At 40.2% G+C, this 19,217-nt stretch overlaps 1 protein-coding gene across 7 annotated transcripts in view; it reads left to right on the top strand.

Moving 5' to 3' along the window:
- Positions 1-19,217, top strand: part of OLA1 (Obg like ATPase 1) — a 220,775-nt gene that overhangs the window by 121,092 nt on the left and 80,466 nt on the right. For all 7 annotated transcript variants that reach the window (XM_075933649.1, XM_006116487.4, XM_075933646.1 and 4 more), the window contains 2 exons: positions 14,141-14,221; positions 14,496-14,593. In XM_075933649.1, the coding sequence (XP_075789764.1) occupies positions 14,141-14,221; positions 14,496-14,593 (179 nt within the window). The remainder of the gene's footprint in view (positions 1-14,140; positions 14,222-14,495; positions 14,594-19,217) is intronic.

The raw sequence follows: 19,217 nt of genomic DNA, 5'->3' as shown, positions 1-19,217 counted from the left end.
CCAAAGTGGCATACTTAGTATTTTGTCCTTATTGCATTTTTCATCCTACTTACCTCAGACCATTTCTCAAGTTTGTCCAGATCATTTTGAATTATGACCCTATCCTCCAAAGCAGTTGCAACCCTTCCCAGCTTGGTAACATCTTCAGACTTAATAAGCATAATTTCTATGCCAATATTAAATAGTTGATGAACATATTGCACAGAACCAATCCCAAAACTGACCTCTGTGGAACCCCACTTGTTAACCCTTCCATCATGACCGTGAACTGCTAACCATTCTCAGAGAGTAGTTTTTAATCACACAATCTCACATGACTCTTATCAATAAACCAGGGAAATACAACCTAGATGAGGTTACTATAAAGGTATGCGCATAATTGTATCAAATGCTTTACTAAAGTCTAGGTATACTATGTCCACTGTTTCCCCCTTATCCACAAGACTTTTTATCCTATCGGAGAAAGCTATCAGGTTGGTTTGACATGATTTGTTCTTCACTTACCTTCCAGATGTTTGTAGATGGATTCCTTAAAGATTTGCTCTATTATATTTCCTGGCATAGAAGTTAAGGTGACTGGTCTGTAGCTTTTCCTGGATTATTCTTATTTTCCTTTTTATAGATGGGCATTATATTTGCCCTTTTCCAGTCTTTTGAAATATCTCCAGACTTCCATGACTTTTCAAAGATGATAGCTAATGGCTCTCATACCTCCTCTAGCAGCTCCTTGAGTATTCTAGGATGCATTTCATTGGGCCTTGGTGACTTGAAGACATTTAACTTAAGTAATTTTATCTTGTTCTTTTCCTATTTTAACTTCTAAACCTACCCCATTTCCACTAGCATTCACTGTTGTACATCTAGTCACCACTAGCCTTGTTGGTGGAAACCGAAACAAATAAGTCATTAAAGCACCTCTGCCATTTTCACTTTTTCTGTTATTTCTCCTCTTCACTGAACAGTGGGTCTACACTGTCCTTGGTCTTCCTCTTTCTTCTAATATATTTGTAGATTGTTTTCTTGTTACCCTTTATGTCTCTAACAAATTGAGCTCATTTTGTACCTTTGCTTTTCTAATCTTGACCCCACATACTTGTGTTATTTGCTTATATTTATTCTTTGTAATTTGACCTGGCTTCCCCTTTTTATATGACTCCTTTTTATTTTTAGATCATGTACGATCTCCTGGTTAAGCCAGGATGGTCTCTTGCCGTACTTCCTCTCTTTCCTACGCAGTGGAATAGTTTGCTCTTGGGCCCTTAATTATGTCCCTTTAAAAAACTGCCAGTTGTCTTCCATTGTTTTTCCTCTTAGTCTTGCTTCCAATGGGAACTTACCCTACCTGTTTTCTGAGTTTACTAAAGTCTGTGTTCCTGAAATCCATTGTCTTTATTTTTCTGTTCTCCCTTCTACCATTCTTTAGAAAAATGAACTCTATGATTTAATCATCACTTTCATCCAGCCTGCCTTCCTCTTTCAAATTCTAAACCAATTTCTCCCTGTTTTCTAAAATCAAATCTAGAACTGCTTCCCCCCAATAGCTTTCTCCACCTTCTGAAATAAAAAATGGTCTCCTATGCATTCCAAGAACTGATTGGATAATCTGTGCCCTGCTGTGTTAGTTTTCTAACAGATGTCTGTATAGTTGAAGTTCCTCATCACCACCAAGTCCTGTGCTTTGGATTTTTTTATTTTTTAAAAAGCCTCATCCACCTCTTCTGTCTGGGTAGGTGGTCTGTAATAGACCCCTATCATGACATCACCCTTTTAACCTAACCGAAAGACTCTCAACACGTTTGTCTCCTACGTCCATCTCTACCTCAGTCCAAGTGTATACATTTTTAATATATAAGGCAGCACCTCCTCCCTTTTTTCTTTGTCTGCCCTTTCTGAGCAAGCTGTAACTTTCTGTATCAATATTCCAACCATGCATATTATCCCACCAAGTCTCTGTAAGACTAAGTATGTCACCGTTGAGTTTTACTAGTACTTCAAGTTCTTCTTTTTTATTCCCCATACTACTTGCATTTGTATACAGACAACTAAGATACTGTTTTAATTTTGCCCTCCAGTTCTGCTCTTCCTCTCCTTTATCTCTGCTTTCATAGCCTATGCCTTTTGAAGGTGCTTCCTAGGATGACGACACTGGTGCAAAGACTGGCTACATCCTGCTTTAGCTTTTCATCCTGATTATCCCCTTTCTACCTTGTGGGGACCCATAGTGGGGACCCGCATGAACCACTGGATGCTCCGCACAGTGGAGAGGGGATGTTTACTCCAATTCTCTGCTGTTCTCACCCTTCCACTACCTTTCCTCGTGCCTCTTCAGGGACCTTTCAACTCTTATCAACAGGAGGTGCACCTGCTTCTCTTGCTAGGTGCAGGGGAAGAAGTTCCTCAGGAGTAGAACAGCTTCTGTGCCCATTATTTACTAATACCGAGAGCTAAAGGTGGACTCAGGCCCATCTAAAACTTGGAAGAGCTTGACAAGTTCATGAAGAAACTCATATTCTTCATAGTCTTCTTGGCCTGCAACATATGTTCTTTGGATTCAGGGACTGATATTTCACCCTCTACATGAAGGGCGCATATGTTTATATAGGAATCTCACCATCCTATAGAAAATACCTCAGGTTTATTGTGGACAACAACCGTTTCTAGTTTACAGACCTCCTGTTTGGCCTGTCAGTGATGCTGCGAGTATTTACCAAATACATGGCAGTTGTCCTGTTTCTACACAGTCATGGGGTACCAGTGTTCCCATACCTTGATGGCTGGATGATCCAGGGTCACTCCAGAGTTCAAGTAGAGGCACAAGTTGGATTCATTAGAACAATGTTTGACAAACCCTGTCTTCTCCTGAACCTGGGGAAGTCAACTCTATCCCATATCCTCCATTCCATCTAATGTCAAGGGTCCTATTAAAGATACAGTGAGGGTATGTCTACACTACAAAGTTAGTTCGAACTAACAGACGTTAGTTCGAACTAACTTTCATAGGCGCTCCACTAGCGCTCCGTTAGTTCGAATTTAATTCGAACTAACGGAGCGCTTAGTTCGAACTAGGAAAACCTCATTTTACGAGGATTAAGCCTAGTTCGAACTAGCTAGTTCGAATTAAGGGGTGTGTAGCCCCTTAATTCGAACTAGTGGGAGGCTAGCCCTCCCCAGGTTTCCCTGGTGGCCACTCTGGCCAACACCAGGGAAATTCTTCTGCCCCCCCTCCCAGCCCCGGACCCCTTAAAGGGGCACGGGCTGGCTACGGTGCCCGTGCCAGGTGCAAGCCTGCAGCACCCAGCCAGCAGACCCTGCACCTGGCATGGATCGAACCACCCACCCGATGCCCCCCAGCCCTCCCCCTCTTCCCGGGACCAGGCTGGCGACTCCCGGGAGCATGCCCGGGACCGCAAGAGGCGGGCACCCGCCTGGGCTAGTGCAGACATCGTGGACCTCGTCCACGATCTCCGCACTAGGCACAGGAAAGTGGCCGTCTAGGGCAGGAGAGCTGCCAGCCTGGCCACCCAGGAGCAGGTTTGCATGAAAATCAAGGTGGTCCACTGAGACCCCCGACCTTGAGCTCTGAGCTTACAATGGCCGTACTGGGTCAGACCAAAGGTCCATCTAACCCAGTAGCCTGTCTGCTGACAGCGGCCAACCCTAGGGACCCTGGAGGGGATGGACCGAAGACAGTGACCAAGCCATTTGTCTCGTGCCATCCCTCTCCTGCCTTCCACAAACCTTGGGCAGGGACACCACTCCTACCCCCTGGCTAATAGCACTCCATGGACCCAACCTCCATGACTTGATCTCACTTCCCTTTAAACTCTGTTCTAGTTCTAGCCTTCACAGCCTCATGCAGCAAGGAGTTCCACAGGTTGACTCTTTGCTTTGTGAAGAAGAACTTTCTGTTATTAGTTTGAAGCCTGCTACCCATTCCTTTCCTTTGGTGTCCTCTAGTCCTTGTTTATGGGACCTAATGAAGAACTTTTCTGTATGCACCCTCTCCACCCAACTCCTGCTTTTAGAGATCTCTATCCTGTCCCCCCTCCGTCTCCTCTTTTCTAAGCTGAAAAGTCCCAGTCTCTTTAGCCTCTCTTCATATGGGACCTGTTCCCAACCCCTGATCATTTTAGTTGCCCTCCCCTCTCCCACCCTCTCTCTTCCCCTCTCCCACCTCCTTTTCCCAGTCTCCCCCAGTTTTGTTCAATAAAGACAGATTCCATTTTTGACCACAATTGTCCTTTATTTTGTACATCAAGAAGAGGGGCTAGGGAAGGGTAAATGGAAGGAGGTGAGGGAGGAATGGGGTACGCGACCCCGATGGGGAGGACTGGGCTGGCTCTGCGGGCTTCTGGGGGTGGAAGCTCTCCTGCAGCCCCCTAATTGCCCCCTCTCCCCAGATGGCAGCCTGCGGCAAGTGCAGCCGGTCTGATGGCCGAGTGTTGTAATGTGCCCAGTGTGGGTACTCCGGGCACTCGAAGCCAGGACTGCTTTGCAAGCGGGGCACCCCTGAGAACTGTCTGTCTGGGTGGGGGTCGGGACCCTTTAAGCACAGCCCTCGGCTAGCCTGAGACAGCATCTCCACGCTCTAAGTCCTCCTCTGATGCCCTGCCGGCACTGCTTCCGGCCATCCTTAAGCCTGGTTCAGGGTTAGCAAAACGCTAATTTGAACTAGTTTTTTAGTCTGGATCCGTTAGTTTGAATTAGCTTAGTTCGAATTAACTAATTTGAACTAAGTTAGTTCGAATTAACGTTGTAGTGTATACGTACCCTGAGAGAGCATGAAAGTCATATTGATTGCCCCTTCCTGGCTGAGGCAAGTGTAGTGCCCAATATATTTTCTCTGTCGCCAAGCTTGGTTCCTTCATGGATGCAACACTTCAAAAGCAAATGCTCTGGAGGAGGTGAAAAGTATTACTGAACAACTGGATATCTATGGCTCATTGCACTTACGTGCAAAGGAGGAAGCACTTCCAAAGTTGCTGCAATTCCAATCAAGTGGCTCCTAAACCTCCCCTCCTCCTCCCCCCCCCCCCCAATCCTAGATTATGTCCTAAACCTCACAAGAGCAAGTCTCTCTCAGCTCACTTAAAGTACATCTGCTGGCCATAACCACATTCCACCATCAAGTCCGCATATACTCATTACTCGCCATCCGATGATATGCACGTTTCTCAAGAGTATGGAAGCCCTTTCAAGCATGTTGTAAGACTACAATCTCGAACATGGGACATCAGTTTGGTTCTGAAAACTTTAACTAGACCACCCTTTGAATCTGTGGCCACTTAGTCCCTTCTGTACCTGTCCATGAAAATCTTATTTTTCCTTCCGAGTGATTGTTCATGTCGATTCCAATTCAAGTGTACATGGCCATGTGCACGAACATCGGAAACGTCCCCAAGAAGCTTCTGTAGGGTCAGCTGTGGAGACCCCTAGAGTGGCACCGCTATATCAGCACATGTATACTGCTGCAGACCCTACCATCCGTCAGTTCCTCCTTACCGTCGGTGGCGATGCTTAGCAAGTGCCTCGTCCGTAGTGGTAGCTCTCAGTTTTTTCCCTGGTCTTCACTTTTTGTCCATGATAAGGATCTTCATGCAAATAAAAGGACAGTGGGCAAGTGCTCAAGCATTCAGCCCCCTTCTTCCCCCCGGGGCATTCCTGATGCCCTAGGCTTTAAAGTGTGTGCAGCTTGCAAATGCCATATGCCCAACAACACATGCCTTCGCTGCCTGGGTGAAGAACATTGCACCAAAAAAAGGCTGGCTCTTGGGGTGTAGAGGAGACAGAGCCTCAGTGGTCCGGGACCTGGCATGAGCCGAGACTGCTCAGTCTCGACTCACGTCGGGTCCCAGACCTACCCCTGCTGCAGCTCTACCTTCTAAATGTAATAAGAGCCAAGCAGCTTTTACTATTTTTAAAAGGCAGAACCGCAGCAGTCTCACCAGCTGGCATGAACTGTGACTGCTCAGTTCCGGCATCGCCAGCTCTGGGAGCCACTCGCTCTATGTCTCTGCATTTTAAATGTAGTAAGAACTTGGTGGCTCTTCCTACATTTAAAATGCAGAGTCACAGCGGTCCCGGAGCCAGTGAGAGCCTGGCCTATTCAGTCCTGGCTCTCACCAGTTCCTGTAGCTACCCCTACGGCAGAGTTCCTCCCCTTATTGACTAATTGTGTAGTTGATAGTAATTGTATCGACTACACAATTAGCCAAATACCCATTTCTTAACATTCTTAGTCCACACTAGCACTTTTGTCTGTAAAACTTATGTTTGTCAGGATGTTTTTTTCCCCCACATACCCGACCAACAAAAGGTTTGTTAGCAAAAGTGCTAGACAAAGCTTTAAGCAATGTTACATCTCATTAAATACATAGCATGTTCTACTAAACTCTATTTTTTAATATTAACCTTTTTTCAAACACTTGTAAAGTTTAACAGATGTTTTACAAGACATCTTGTTTAAACATGGTTTATTAGAAAACTTTCTCATGTTGTTTTACTTCTTTAAACCAGTGGGTCTTTGCCATCCAAAACCAAACCAAATCAAAAAAATAATTTCACAATACAAAAATGAGGGAGCAGTGCCTGAAACTGAATGAAAAGTTCCATAGGCACTAGGGATGTGAACCACTAGTCGCTCCTCTCCCCTCCCCCTGCTGCCTCTATCAGAAAGGGGAAGAGGAGGGGGGGCTTCAAAGTAGCAGCACCGGATGGAGCCTGGGGTCTGCCTCTTGGAAACACCACGTGCTGCCCAGGGTCCCCAGCTGGTCTGGGCTGCACGCAGCGTTTCAAAGCGGCAGCGCTGCATGGAGCCCGGGGTCAGTTGGGGACTGTCCCACTGACCCCAGGCTCCATGCAGCGCTGCTATTTTGAATGCTGCGGGGAGCATGGGGCCAGCGGGGGACTGCTTGTGTCTCCCGCTGGCCCCATGCTCCTGGCAGTGCTTTCATCTTTGAAGTGTAGCAACAGCCCTAGGGCTGTTGCTACACTTCAAAGGCGGAGGAACCCTTACTGACTAATTGAATAGTCAATGAAAATTGCATCAACTGTTTGATTAGCCAGTTAATTAAAATTTACATCCCTAATAGGCGCAGCCATAGTTGGGAAGATTTTTTTACCCACTAAACTAGTTATCTTAACCAATATGATGAGCTGGAATACATGGAATGATTTCAGAAGTAAACAGTTCAATAATCACTTACCTGACACATCTAAACTTGAATAGTGCAATCTTTTTTCAGGGTTTGAAAATATTTAATGTTTATGAAAGGCCAGAAGGGGCAAATTATGATGATTCTGACCATAATACAGCCATAAGACCTCCATTAATTACTTCCTGCTTTGAGTCCAATAATTGAAGTTAAACTAGAACATATCTTCTAGAATAACATCCAGTTTCGCTTTAAAGATGTCCCGTTATGGAGAATTCACCATAACCCTAAAAAGATTCTACCAGGGTTCAATCACTCTAATTGGTAAACCTTATTTGTAATCTGACTTCAGTTTCTAACCACTGGATATAGTTAACTTTATGTGCTAATCAAAGAGACTTGTATTATCTAATTTCCATTTCCTTTGTAGATGGTCATCAAGTCACCCTTGACTATTCTAATTTGAAAAGATTTAGCTCCAGGGTTCCCTCTGAGCTGCACGCCTGCACAGCTATGCACAAAAGATTTTTAGGCCCACCCACCTACAGCACTCACCATCCTGTTTCTCTCTCTCTCTGACTGATGCTACACATCCGAACAAGCAAAAGTCAAAACTCACTCCGCTCACAGGTGGGAGATCTTAAAGGGATTACTGTTTAGCTCCTTAGGTCTTTTACCTAAATTCATATTTTACAGAGTCTTAATCATTCTTGTGGCTTTTCTCTGAACCCTGTCCAATGTATTAACATCTTTCTTGAACTGCGAACACACAAACTGGACTTAGTATTCCATTAGTGGTCCTGCCAATGCCAAACAGTAACTTAACCTTCAGACTGTGGTGTGATAGTCCCCCATTTTCACATGCAAGGATTATGTTTATCCTTGTTACTTGAGCTCATGTTCACCTGATTATTCACATAGTCTCTCAAGACTTTATCCTGGGAAGCAGTGACCGAGTCCCCCATCTTATAAATATGACCTACATTCTTTGTTTCTAGATCAAAAGCATATTTGGTTGTGCCCAGATAACTAAATGATCCAGATGTCTCTATATCAGTGACCTGACCTCTTTGTTATGTACTGTTTCCACAGTCTGTGTTATCTTCAAACTTTATCAGTAATGGTTCTGTTTTCTTCCAGGTCATTGGTGAAAATGCTAAATAGTATAGGGTTAAGAATCAGTCTACTTTTGACATCATTGAAAACACACCAACTTGATGACTATTTCAAAATGTCATGTGGCCTCAAATCTGATGTTTCACAGAAATCTGTGTATAATTACACCAATGCGATTACTTTTATCCATTTATCAAGAGACCTGCCACCCAGAATCCAAAATTCAAGAGAAACAACTCTTAAGATTTGAGCTGTTCACTGTAGTTTTCTACATAGAAGCTAACATGATCATTGTCAGTTCCACTGATGTACACAGAATTCTGACCAGCAGCAATGAAATTGAGCATGTATTATCAATTTCATTTTTGCTGCTGCTTGGGAAACCTGAGTAGCAGGATGATGGTTTTCCTGAAGATTTAAAAACCTTGGTAAGAATCTGACAAGATCATTGCAATAGCATTTAAAGGAAGCTGAAACCTTGATGAGATCACACCATGTTCACGAGAACTGGCTGTTACTGATCTATTTCAGAATTCCAAGCATTTTAGAGGAGTGAAAATCTGTGGCACTCTGAACATTTGAATAAAATGTTGCATTACTCAAATACACTTCAGTGAAAATATAGTATATGTTACTTTTTGTGCTACAGTAGCATCAGTCACTAAAACTGTCTGTCACTGTAGTCAGAAAGACAACATTGCTTCACTTAGACTTTCAAATATGACCTGAAATGTAATCTTCACAACTGCAACACCCCCATACCCCTGTGATAACTTATATTCTCCAGAAATTAATTACATGCCTTTTTAATTTCCAAAAGGAAGCTTCCCATTCTCCAGTGCCAAGTAGACAAGTGAATTTTTCTAGCAAGGGTTTAGTCCTTGATGCTGTACAAAGTATTTGGCACTCAGAGATAATACTACTTTCAACCACCCAAAGGATTTAGCAGTGTATGCACATGTACACATGCTTTTTTCCCTTACCATGACAGTATCTGATGAAGTTTATCAAGACATTCTGTGAATTAATAGGTGTGAGTGTATTAATTCACAATATTATAAATTACTGAGTTTTATTGGGTTCAGCATTCAACTCCTTATTAAAAATCTTTGAAGTGGTTGCTGGTTGTCCTGGAGGACATGAAAATAAATTATTGGTCAATATTTGGCACTTCAGATATAGGTGGGTGGGTAGGTGGGTGGGTGGGTGGGTGTGTGTGTGTGTGTGTGTGTGCGCGTGTGTATATGTGTATGTGTATATATATAGAGAGAGATTCTAAAAATGTTATCAAAAGCGCCATTTTATTGTGGGAAGTAAGAATGTGTATCTGTTTGTTGTGGCCCAAACAAGAAATACTGTATACACATATGGAGCAGGAAGAAAGAGGTCATTCCTTCAGTGAAAGTGTTTCATCAAACTAGAAACTGTATAGACCACTGATAAAACAAACTAGTTCATCTGTTTTGTATTTCAGTTTAGAATAATGCTAAGTTAACTAAGAGGATGATTAACATTAACCTACAAATACTTTTTATCAACTGTGATGATTGCTAGTTTAAAATGTTTAGGCCTGAAAAAAAGCAATGAATAAAACTAAACAGCTAATGACATAGAAGATTAAATATAATCTGAAAAACACTAGCTAGCTTTTTAACACTTATTATTGTGATCTGACTTTTAGAATGCCTGTTCAGCAGGTGTGCAAGAAATGTGAAAATAATTGTCTTCATAACTCATCACACACCCTGCCATGCTTGTCATTGAAGGATCAAATTCTCTCATATCTAACCTGGGCTCTAGCATGCGTGCTAGTGAACTACAGATGTTAAATTGCAGTTATCTAACTAATCGTGTAGTTGATACAATTTGTCCCAACTCTCACTGGCGCCAGGAACCACCTGCACTGCGCCTCTGCATTTTAAATGTAGTAAGAGCCTCCAGGCTTTTACTACATTTAAAGTGCAGAGGCGCAGCATCCTGGACCAGCGTGAGATGGGACTGCTTGGTCTTGGCTTGTGCTGAGTCCAGCTGCCCCTGTTTGTGGTGGCCAGCCCTGTCCTCCATGAACAGGGGCTGCTTGGCAGCACTAGACCCTCTCCACAGGAGTGCCCAACTCCCTGCTGGAGGGGCTGCTACTGGAGCAGCCTTCCCTATCCCTCCCTGCTGCTTCTGATACAGGTGTGGGGGGGGGGGGGGGGGGGGCAAAGGAGGCGGGTGGCACCTAAGAGAGAATGCTGGAGGGAACTGGCTTCTAAGATGGATCCCCCAATACTGGCTCCTGTTCCCTCAGGAGGGGGGAGGAAGCGAGTAGTCAATACTCCAGTTGACTTACATCCTTATAGTGATAGAAATGTAGCCGTGTTAGTCTGGGGTAGCTGAAGCAAAATGCAGGACAATGTAGCACTTTAAAGACTAACAAGAAAAACCAGTTTCTTGGCATTTTAACCAGAAAGGACACTCCCTCAATGACTTAATCACCTGCATTCTGCTACAAAGACCTTTTACATCTGCACTTGAAAGAGAATCCTCTGAACTGTCATTCATGTTAAAATTCGACACTCCGGGAAGGAATGAACAAATACGCAAACTATCTTACCCATTACCAAGATAGCTTCCCCAATTATCACCTCTAATACCATTAGCTCACAGATGTCCCACTCTCCCCACCTCTAATATCATCAATTCATAGACACTTACCTTCCTTCCTCCTCCCCTCCCCCTTGCATTCCCCTCCTGTTCTGAAATGTGATTTGTCCTTTTCATATGTGTTCATTTTTTTAATTGTATCCTTTGGTATATATGGCTGTGACTATTTTCTTCCACTATTTGATCTGAGGAAGTGGGTCTGGCCCACGAAAGCTCATCATCTAATAAACCATCTTGTTAGTCTTTAAAGTGCTACATTGTCCTGCATTTTGCTTTAGCTACATCCTTATAGTGAACCTTAATTTATCTACATTTTTTCTAAATTTGCAGACTACCTGCTTTACTTGATACTTAGTACAACTACTTGAATACTGCATCAGTGAGAATATAAATTTGAATGGTATGAAAGCGATAACATCCCTTCTTCATAAAAATTTTCTGAGATCAGAGAGAGAAATGTCACGTTTGTTTTATTTCTATATAGTTATCTGCTGCTCCATTATTCTCTGTGTAAAATAAATTGCCTTCCAATTTACATAACTATATATAATGTAGGGAACTCTTATTAAGAATTGTCTGTCTTTAAATTAGATTAAGTTCATTTAGTTTTCTAACTGTTCCTATAGGCCAACAATTTCAAATTTAACTGCCTAAAATTAGGAACATAATCTGAGCCCCTCTGAAAAATCACACACAAATCAAAATTAAGACACGTAATTGAGGTAGTGCTTTTTAAAAGTTATATAGTGTCTCTTCTGTGTTTTTCTGTTACTTTTTCTAGATTAGAGAGGGATCTGTAGAATGTTTACCTTTGAGAGGTCAAAACTACTTTGTTTCACTTGTATTTAAAGTTATCTGGAGGTTCTAATCCATTTACTCATCCTTGACCTTTGTGTGTCGTCTTGGGATAATTAGGGGCAGATCAGAAATAAACTGAGTATACAAATGTTGATAGCACACACCCTCATTCATGTGCAGGCAAGTTAAAAAACTTAGCTAATTGGTCCCAAAGGACTTGAGTGTGGCTGTCTGGAAAATGCTATGTCAAGAGAAGTCTAATTTGAATCTAATTTTTCAGTTCTTTATCTCAATTTTGAGTGCCCCAATTATTGAGATATAATATGTTGCTACTAGGAAATACTGTAATGTCAAAATCCTTTGATGGGTTTTATAAGTATATTCAAAATGAGAAATAGTGCTAGCAAAAGGGTCCTTCTCTAGTTAACAGGATTGGTTGAGAAGCTAATGATTTTTTGAACAAAGTAAAAACTACGAAGTAGCGCTTTCGGCTTATAGTTTATATAAAGTATATTTCCTTATATATTTTATTGATTGATCAAAAATGAAATACACGTAGGGCTAAAGGATAAGATGGTACTATGTTTTCTTCGTGTATAATGTTGTTGCATGTCTCTACATAAGCTGTTCTGGCCACTCATCATAGTAACCAGCTGGGCCATTTCACCTGCTGGAGCCATTAAAGAGGACTCTCTCCCCCTAGATTAATCCCCTCCGACATTAGTTTTTTGCTCTGACAACTGGAGCAGGCATTCAGAATTTGCAGGTGGCCAGTGTGACACACATAATTGCCTACAATTTTAGGCAATGAATAAAAATGGTCTACATTACTTGTCAAAGGTTGTATATGCAGTGCCAAGTGAGATCTATGGGAAGCCTTTTAGGGTTTAAAGAACAGTTAATAGCAAGGCACAGTGCTTTTTTAATCATAATGCATTTGTAATATAGCACTTTGATCTTCTCCTTGTAGGAAATGGTGTTACATTAGCCACTTTTAAACATTTATAAGTGAAATTCAGTTATAGGAGAGTAAAAGTGATTATTCTTAGTCAGAACATGTTAGATTTCATTAAAAGTTTTCTGTTTGCCCCTTCCTTCTTAAAATCTGTGGGGAGTCTAGTCCTGAAGGGTTTCAAATCAGTATCTAAACATTTAGAAATATCTTTTCCTTGTTTTTCCCCAAGGCAACTGAAAGATTGGGAAAAGATGGTATACTAAATAGTGGGGCTATTTATAGCTGGTTTATAAATCTATTTAACCTACATATCAGTAAGAGTAAATATTTTGTGTACCAAAGAAACATTTTGGGAATAGAATTTTGTATATTAAATATCTAATTGTGTACCATATCAGTTATAACTTGGAATGAATTCATGAATTTAAAGCATGCCATAAATTATCTACCACAAAAAATAGATGACTCTAAAATGCACTACTCCTAGAAGAGCCAAGTTTGACCTTTCAGACCCAAGAGCCTTTTATTAACACCTGCCTGTAAGGAGAACCTTGCCACACGCAGCTTTCAGATTCAGAACCACAAAACTGATGAGGAAAGGCTTGAAGGGTTCAGTTTGTGTCACTTGCTGTTTGCCGTTTCCATTTCACAGATGATTAATCTTTCTGTGAAGAAAGGCCAGAGAAACAAAGCACATTGGGCTCTTCCTGTAGTTACTCCTTCTGAATGCACACTAGCTTGCTAACTAAAAGGCCTTTAGATTTCCTGCAGAGAGAGATGTTCTGAAAGTGAATGCAGCTGGTTGGAGGTCACTAGTGCAAGGCTCTTGCCATTGTGTAATGGAGGCTTTGGCAGGTTTCATTTTTGAGGGGAGGGAGAAGGTGTTGGCAAAAAAATTAATGCAGAATAAAAAGGGTTTTGGACGTTGGAATTAATTTCTTGAAGGGTGGATCATCAATAATAGGCTCAATTTCTTTTGCTAACAATTTAAAAAAAAAATATATATATATATACTCACTCTGTTTTATCCTCCCCCACCTAGTCCCCTTGCTAACTAGCGTGTTTATATTGTATGTGGTCTCACCCACTGGATACTGAAATGTTACATCTTACTGAGTTTGAAAAGCAATCTAAAATGCCCTTGGATTTTTACATAGATTTTATGATCTTTACTAATTTGGGGAGGGATGCTTCTAAAATACTGTGTACTTAACTTTCTAATTGTAGGTGTTAACACTCTCTGCATTGCTTTTTAGTGACTTGTTTAAAATGGTAATATATTGTTAGCTTCTGAGATTAGATTTGAATTCATTTTCTTGTCTTCTTTAAGGAATGTTACCTAATTTTTAATTTGAGTATGCATTGTGTATTTGGCATGAATGTTTTGTGTATGGAAAATAATTGTCTGGTATCCAGCTGAGTTTGTTCTTCATCTGCTTTAATGACTTTGTTTCTTCTTAATCCTGCATAGGATATAATGTGTAAAATCAAAACCTGGGTAATAGATGAAAAGAAACATGTGCGCTTCTATCATGATTGGAATGACAAAGAGGTAGGCTTTATCCCATGCATTGACTCTTAATATTTCTACCTTTATACTATTTTCACTTTAAAACCATTTAAATAAAAAAAAAACCTTGAAATTTTTAGGTTATTGAATTGAATATTAAATGTGTTCAGTAGATTTATCAAAATATATATTACTTGAAGCAGTTATTTTTCCTTTAAGTAATACAATGAATAATAAAAAAACTCAGTTTGAAAATATTGTTTTACAGTAGTTTCATTCTGTTTTTAAGATTCTGCCTCTATATCCTCATTTTTAGATTGATGTATTGAACAAATACTTGTTTTTGACTTCAAAACCAATGATTTACTTGGTTAACCTCTCGGAAAAAGATTACCTTCGATGTAAAAACAAATGGTGAGTTGGCTTAAGTTTAATATATAAAATTCACATAAGTCTTTCACATTTCTCAATGATGCATACTTCAAACTATTAGACATAAAGATTACTCTTATTGTCCTTAATATACAATCAATATCTTTTTATATTTATATCTCCCTAAATGTTCTGCCTGAATGCAGTGGTGATAAAAATGCCCCTAATGAATTTACAAAACAGAAGCAAATCCTTTATGTTCAATTTTTACATAAACTTAATAACTGAAGAAAATAAATCAGTTTTTAAAATGTACTCAATCTGGTTAGAAACCATTACTTTCCAATAAAATTGACTTTTTAAACCATATTTAACCCTGGTTATTCATATAATTTCTTTTCATTTCTTATGTGTGGAAAGAATAAAACTTTAGTAATGCATCAGATTTTTTTATTGTACATTAATTTAATATTTAACATTTCGGTAATACACATCCATTTGCATTTTAGAGCCAGTGGTGCTTGGCATTAATAGTTGTGCATATAAACACAAAAAAAGACATTTTACAATTTCCTTGTAGTTGGTAGGCCTACTCTCACAACCCTTATTCTTAGAAGGAATCATATTTCATGTAAGCAGTTTTTTTTATCTGCACACACAATTTATACTCATATTTTTGTTGGTGTCAATAAAATGACTTGGTGGATAATAGTTCATATGTTACTTGTGAATTATAGAATAAAGCTCTTTATCAGGCACACAGTGCATTGGATGAAGATCCAATTGCAACATGGTGAAAATACTTTGGGTTTCCGTTGTTGAAAAGCATAGTGCATTAGCTTGTTCTCAAAAATAGCAGTTGAGGTAGACAAATTGGTTTGGAGAGGAGAGACAGATTAAATATTACATTATAAGGAGGAATAAATGATAGTATTCTTCAAAAATTTTCAAAGTATATAGTTTACAAATCTTTAAAACACTTTAATTGTGAGATCTTTAAGGAGCTTTGGAATATAAATGTATGATTGTGAACAGAAATATCTGTTAAGTCATTCAAACAAATAAAAACTATCTGAAGGAAAATATCTGAATTTTCCTAAAATATACCTCCTGTTTCTCCCTGTACTTCATTAAGTACTTAGATGCACATGGTTTCAATTTTCCATTAAAAATTCTCATTTCCATATGATATCAAAGAGCGAGAAGGCTTTAAACTGAAAAATAAACATTCATAGACTGGAAGCCAAAACAATAATTAATGTCAGATGGTTAACGCCAATAAATCATTAGAATAAATTCTCTAAAATTACTGCAACTAAAACTGTCCTGTTGCTACTACTAAATGAGATTTGTATTTATGATAAGAAATTAAAGGTAATCTTTCTAAATTTTTTTTTTAAACACAGATTTAAAATTGAGACTTGGAAGATAATATGATAGCTAGCCTTAAATTTCTCCATATTTGATCAGACTTTGTTTTAAATAAGTTAATTCTTGCTGGTAAATTTTGTAAATCTGACAATGAATGCATGAAAAATGGTTATAGTCAGGAAGTAATTTTTATAAATGTATTACCTGACAGTGCAGTAATTCTTAACTATCCTAATTTAAGTGCAACCTAATTTAAGTGCAAATGTTTAAGGTTTTCTGAGGACTTGCTATGACAGTTCAGACAAAGTTTATTTGAAACTGAATGAGTCAGTTTCCTTTCCAAAAGAGATTTTTCACACCTATATTAGGATGATTGCAGGTAGAGTTCATTGGCTCTAATTATACAGTAAATACCATGTCTAGATTCTAATGGTAAACAAACAACTTGTGATAAGGCAGTCTGATTTAGCTGTTGCCAGACATCCCTTGTTTGTTTGTTTGTTTTTTGTTTTGTTTGTTTGTTTGTTTTAGACCAATTGTTGTGGTGGTATGGTTCCAGCCAATTGAAAGCAAACCGTTGTATAAATTACAATTTTTAGTTTGTAAAAATCTGGACATTTGAATTGGGAAGTCATATAATGAATTGATTTAACTGTTTTAAGCACAACTAATGATTTAGGTTTTTAAAAAATTCCAGCTCTCATGAATGTTAGTGTAATTGTAGCTGAAAGATCAAAGCCTGGGTAGCTGAGTGATGTTCCAGAAGAGAATTTACCACATAGCCATTTTCAGTACAGTTTGTGCCGCCTGCTGTTCCTATTTTCCCTCAAGCTAGCCATTGACTACCCCCTGTGCATCCCTGCTCGTAAAAAATGATTGAGGAAGTATTTGTCATGTATTTATGAGTGGGAAACATTGTGTGATAGGGAATGGCATCTATTGGAGCCAGAAAGATTGCCATTTTCCTTCACTGAAGCATTCTTATAGGTTTAAATCCACAGTTTTGAAACATAGCTTTTGTGTTAAAGTGCAGAATAAATTTTTACTGTGAAGGATGCTAACGGTAGGTTTTGTCATTTATGTCAGCGCAAAACAGATGCAAATAATTAGAGTATATTTTACTATGAGGTGTCTTTTAATTTGAAATGTTTGTGTTTGTACGTGTTCATGTTGTAAATCTGAGCTATGTTTGCATTAGTTGCTCAACTAGCAAAAAAATTTTTGGAATATAATTTGCATTGTAACAGTTTTAAGGTTAATGCAGGAAATCAAATAGGAGGCAGAGGATTTTGATTATAGCTACAAGAGGAAAGCTAAAATTATCTTTGTTTTAGTAGGTTATTCCTTTCAGAATTAAAGATAATTTTAACTGCTATTTTAAAATTTATTTAAATCCAGGTGGTGTAATGTTATTTCTCAATCTTACAGAAGAAGAAAACACAGTGAAAGATAAGACAATTGTCTGTGTGAGTAGGTGTATTGACCTTTTGAAAGATGCATGGAATGGCTCCAAGCAGCTACTCATTGGTTTTAACAGTGTTGAATTAGTCATTCAGTTGATTTATGATTAAGACTTAACCCTTGAAGAGAAGCTGCTATGAGAACTGTTAGTTGCAATTGTATTATGATCAGATGACCATAAATATGAAGTTGTATAAAGAAATCCACTGAACCCATTTTAAATACATATTGCTATTTTAAATGAACAATTGGAGTTATTTAAAACCCTTTTAAATTCTTAATAAGTATAAACTTAACACTTTCTTAACATCTATTTTTACATCAAAGTACACTAATTCAACGTATTAATTTTCAGTTAAAGCTGCCTAACAATCTACAAAATGTAAAGCAAACATAGGACATTAGAGTTGTCAAACCTTCATCAGTCTTGGCATATATGTTGCTCCAGGAGGGTCAAACATAGTATCCATTTATAAGGTATGTTGAACAAAGTAATATGAGAATGTACTTTGTTCTGTGTTGATTTTGATGTTTGATATGTTTCCTCACACTTAGTATTGATAGTGTATGTGTATTTTTTAGGAGTCGAACTTCATTTTCTACCAAGTAAAGTTCTTCTTCGAGTGATCCCCGTGGGTGCTCCACTCTAGGTGTCGGGCTCATCCCGGCACCGCTGATCGGAGGCTTTTCGTAGCTGTAGTCGGCCGGACCACACATGTGCGGCAGGCTCTGTGCACCGTTTCTCCAGTCATGCGGTCTGGCCCCTTCGCCAGTTCCTTTAAACCGTCCTAGGTTGCTGATGGAGATCTCAGTCTCTCCTCAGAGGCAGCTCCTTTCAATAGAAAAGTTAAAAATTTTCATTAGTTTTCTTCAGGTTATAGTTAGCGTTAGTTAGGTAGTTAGTTTAAAAAAAATTTAAAGTTTGACGTAGTTAGTTAAGGATACTGTTATTTCTAGTTTATCTACTGTTTTAAAACCGGGACATTCAAAATGCCCGGTTCACCGGGTTTTAAGAAATGTTCTTTGTGCAAAGACCCCATGCCGGCGTCCGATGGCCACAACGCATGCATACGCTGCTTGGGGGAGTCCCATGTGCCAAGCAAATGTGCTCACTGTTCCAAATTAAAGGCCAGGGCACGTAGGGACAGGGACATGAGGCTGAAGCTCATCCTATTTGATAAGGCTCTGCAGCCTTCTGAAATGCCTCAAGGAGGTCCCTCTATGGAGCACAGGAGGAGGTCTTCACAGCTGAGCAGGTCGGCTCAAAAGAAAGGGAAAGAAGTCTCCCCGGCGCGATGCCTGACCGCGGCCCCTCTATCTAGAATCAGTGAGGGTGACCAGCCGGGTATGGGTTATCACCTCCGGAACGGGTTATCAGCCCGCGAAACAAAAATCACACAGGCATAAGTCTGTGGGGTGTTCCTCTTCCGTGCTGGTGCCGTCAACCACCGTTAAGGCGGGAAAGAAATCGGCACCGCTGATTCAAGGGCGGCAGCCTATGAGAGTGCCTGACCCTACAACCTCGGCACCGACGGTGCAGAAGCACGGGAGGCACAATACGGCACTGCAGCCGGCACCGCTTCAACCAGCGGCACCGACAGAGCAGGCGGCACCGGGGCACCGAACGCCCACGGCACCTGATACGGCGCCGAGTGGCAGTCACTATGGTGCCGGGAACAGCACCGCAAATTATAAAGAAAACGAGCACGGCACCGGCGGACCATCGCAGCTTGGTTCCGCCTATGGCACCGGTACCAGAGTTAGCCTCCCCAGCTTCATCGGCGAGGCACTCCCCAATACTGGTAGACGATGAGGATCAGGTCTCCAAGTGTTC

This window comes from Pelodiscus sinensis, chromosome 7, assembly GCF_052426305.1.
Source record: "Pelodiscus sinensis isolate ZL-2025 chromosome 7, ASM5242630v1, whole genome shotgun sequence".
In the NCBI taxonomy this organism is placed as follows: domain Eukaryota; kingdom Metazoa; phylum Chordata; order Testudines; family Trionychidae; genus Pelodiscus; species Pelodiscus sinensis.
The sequence above is the reverse complement of the archived record's forward strand: the minus strand, read 5'-3'. Positions and strand labels throughout refer to the sequence as shown.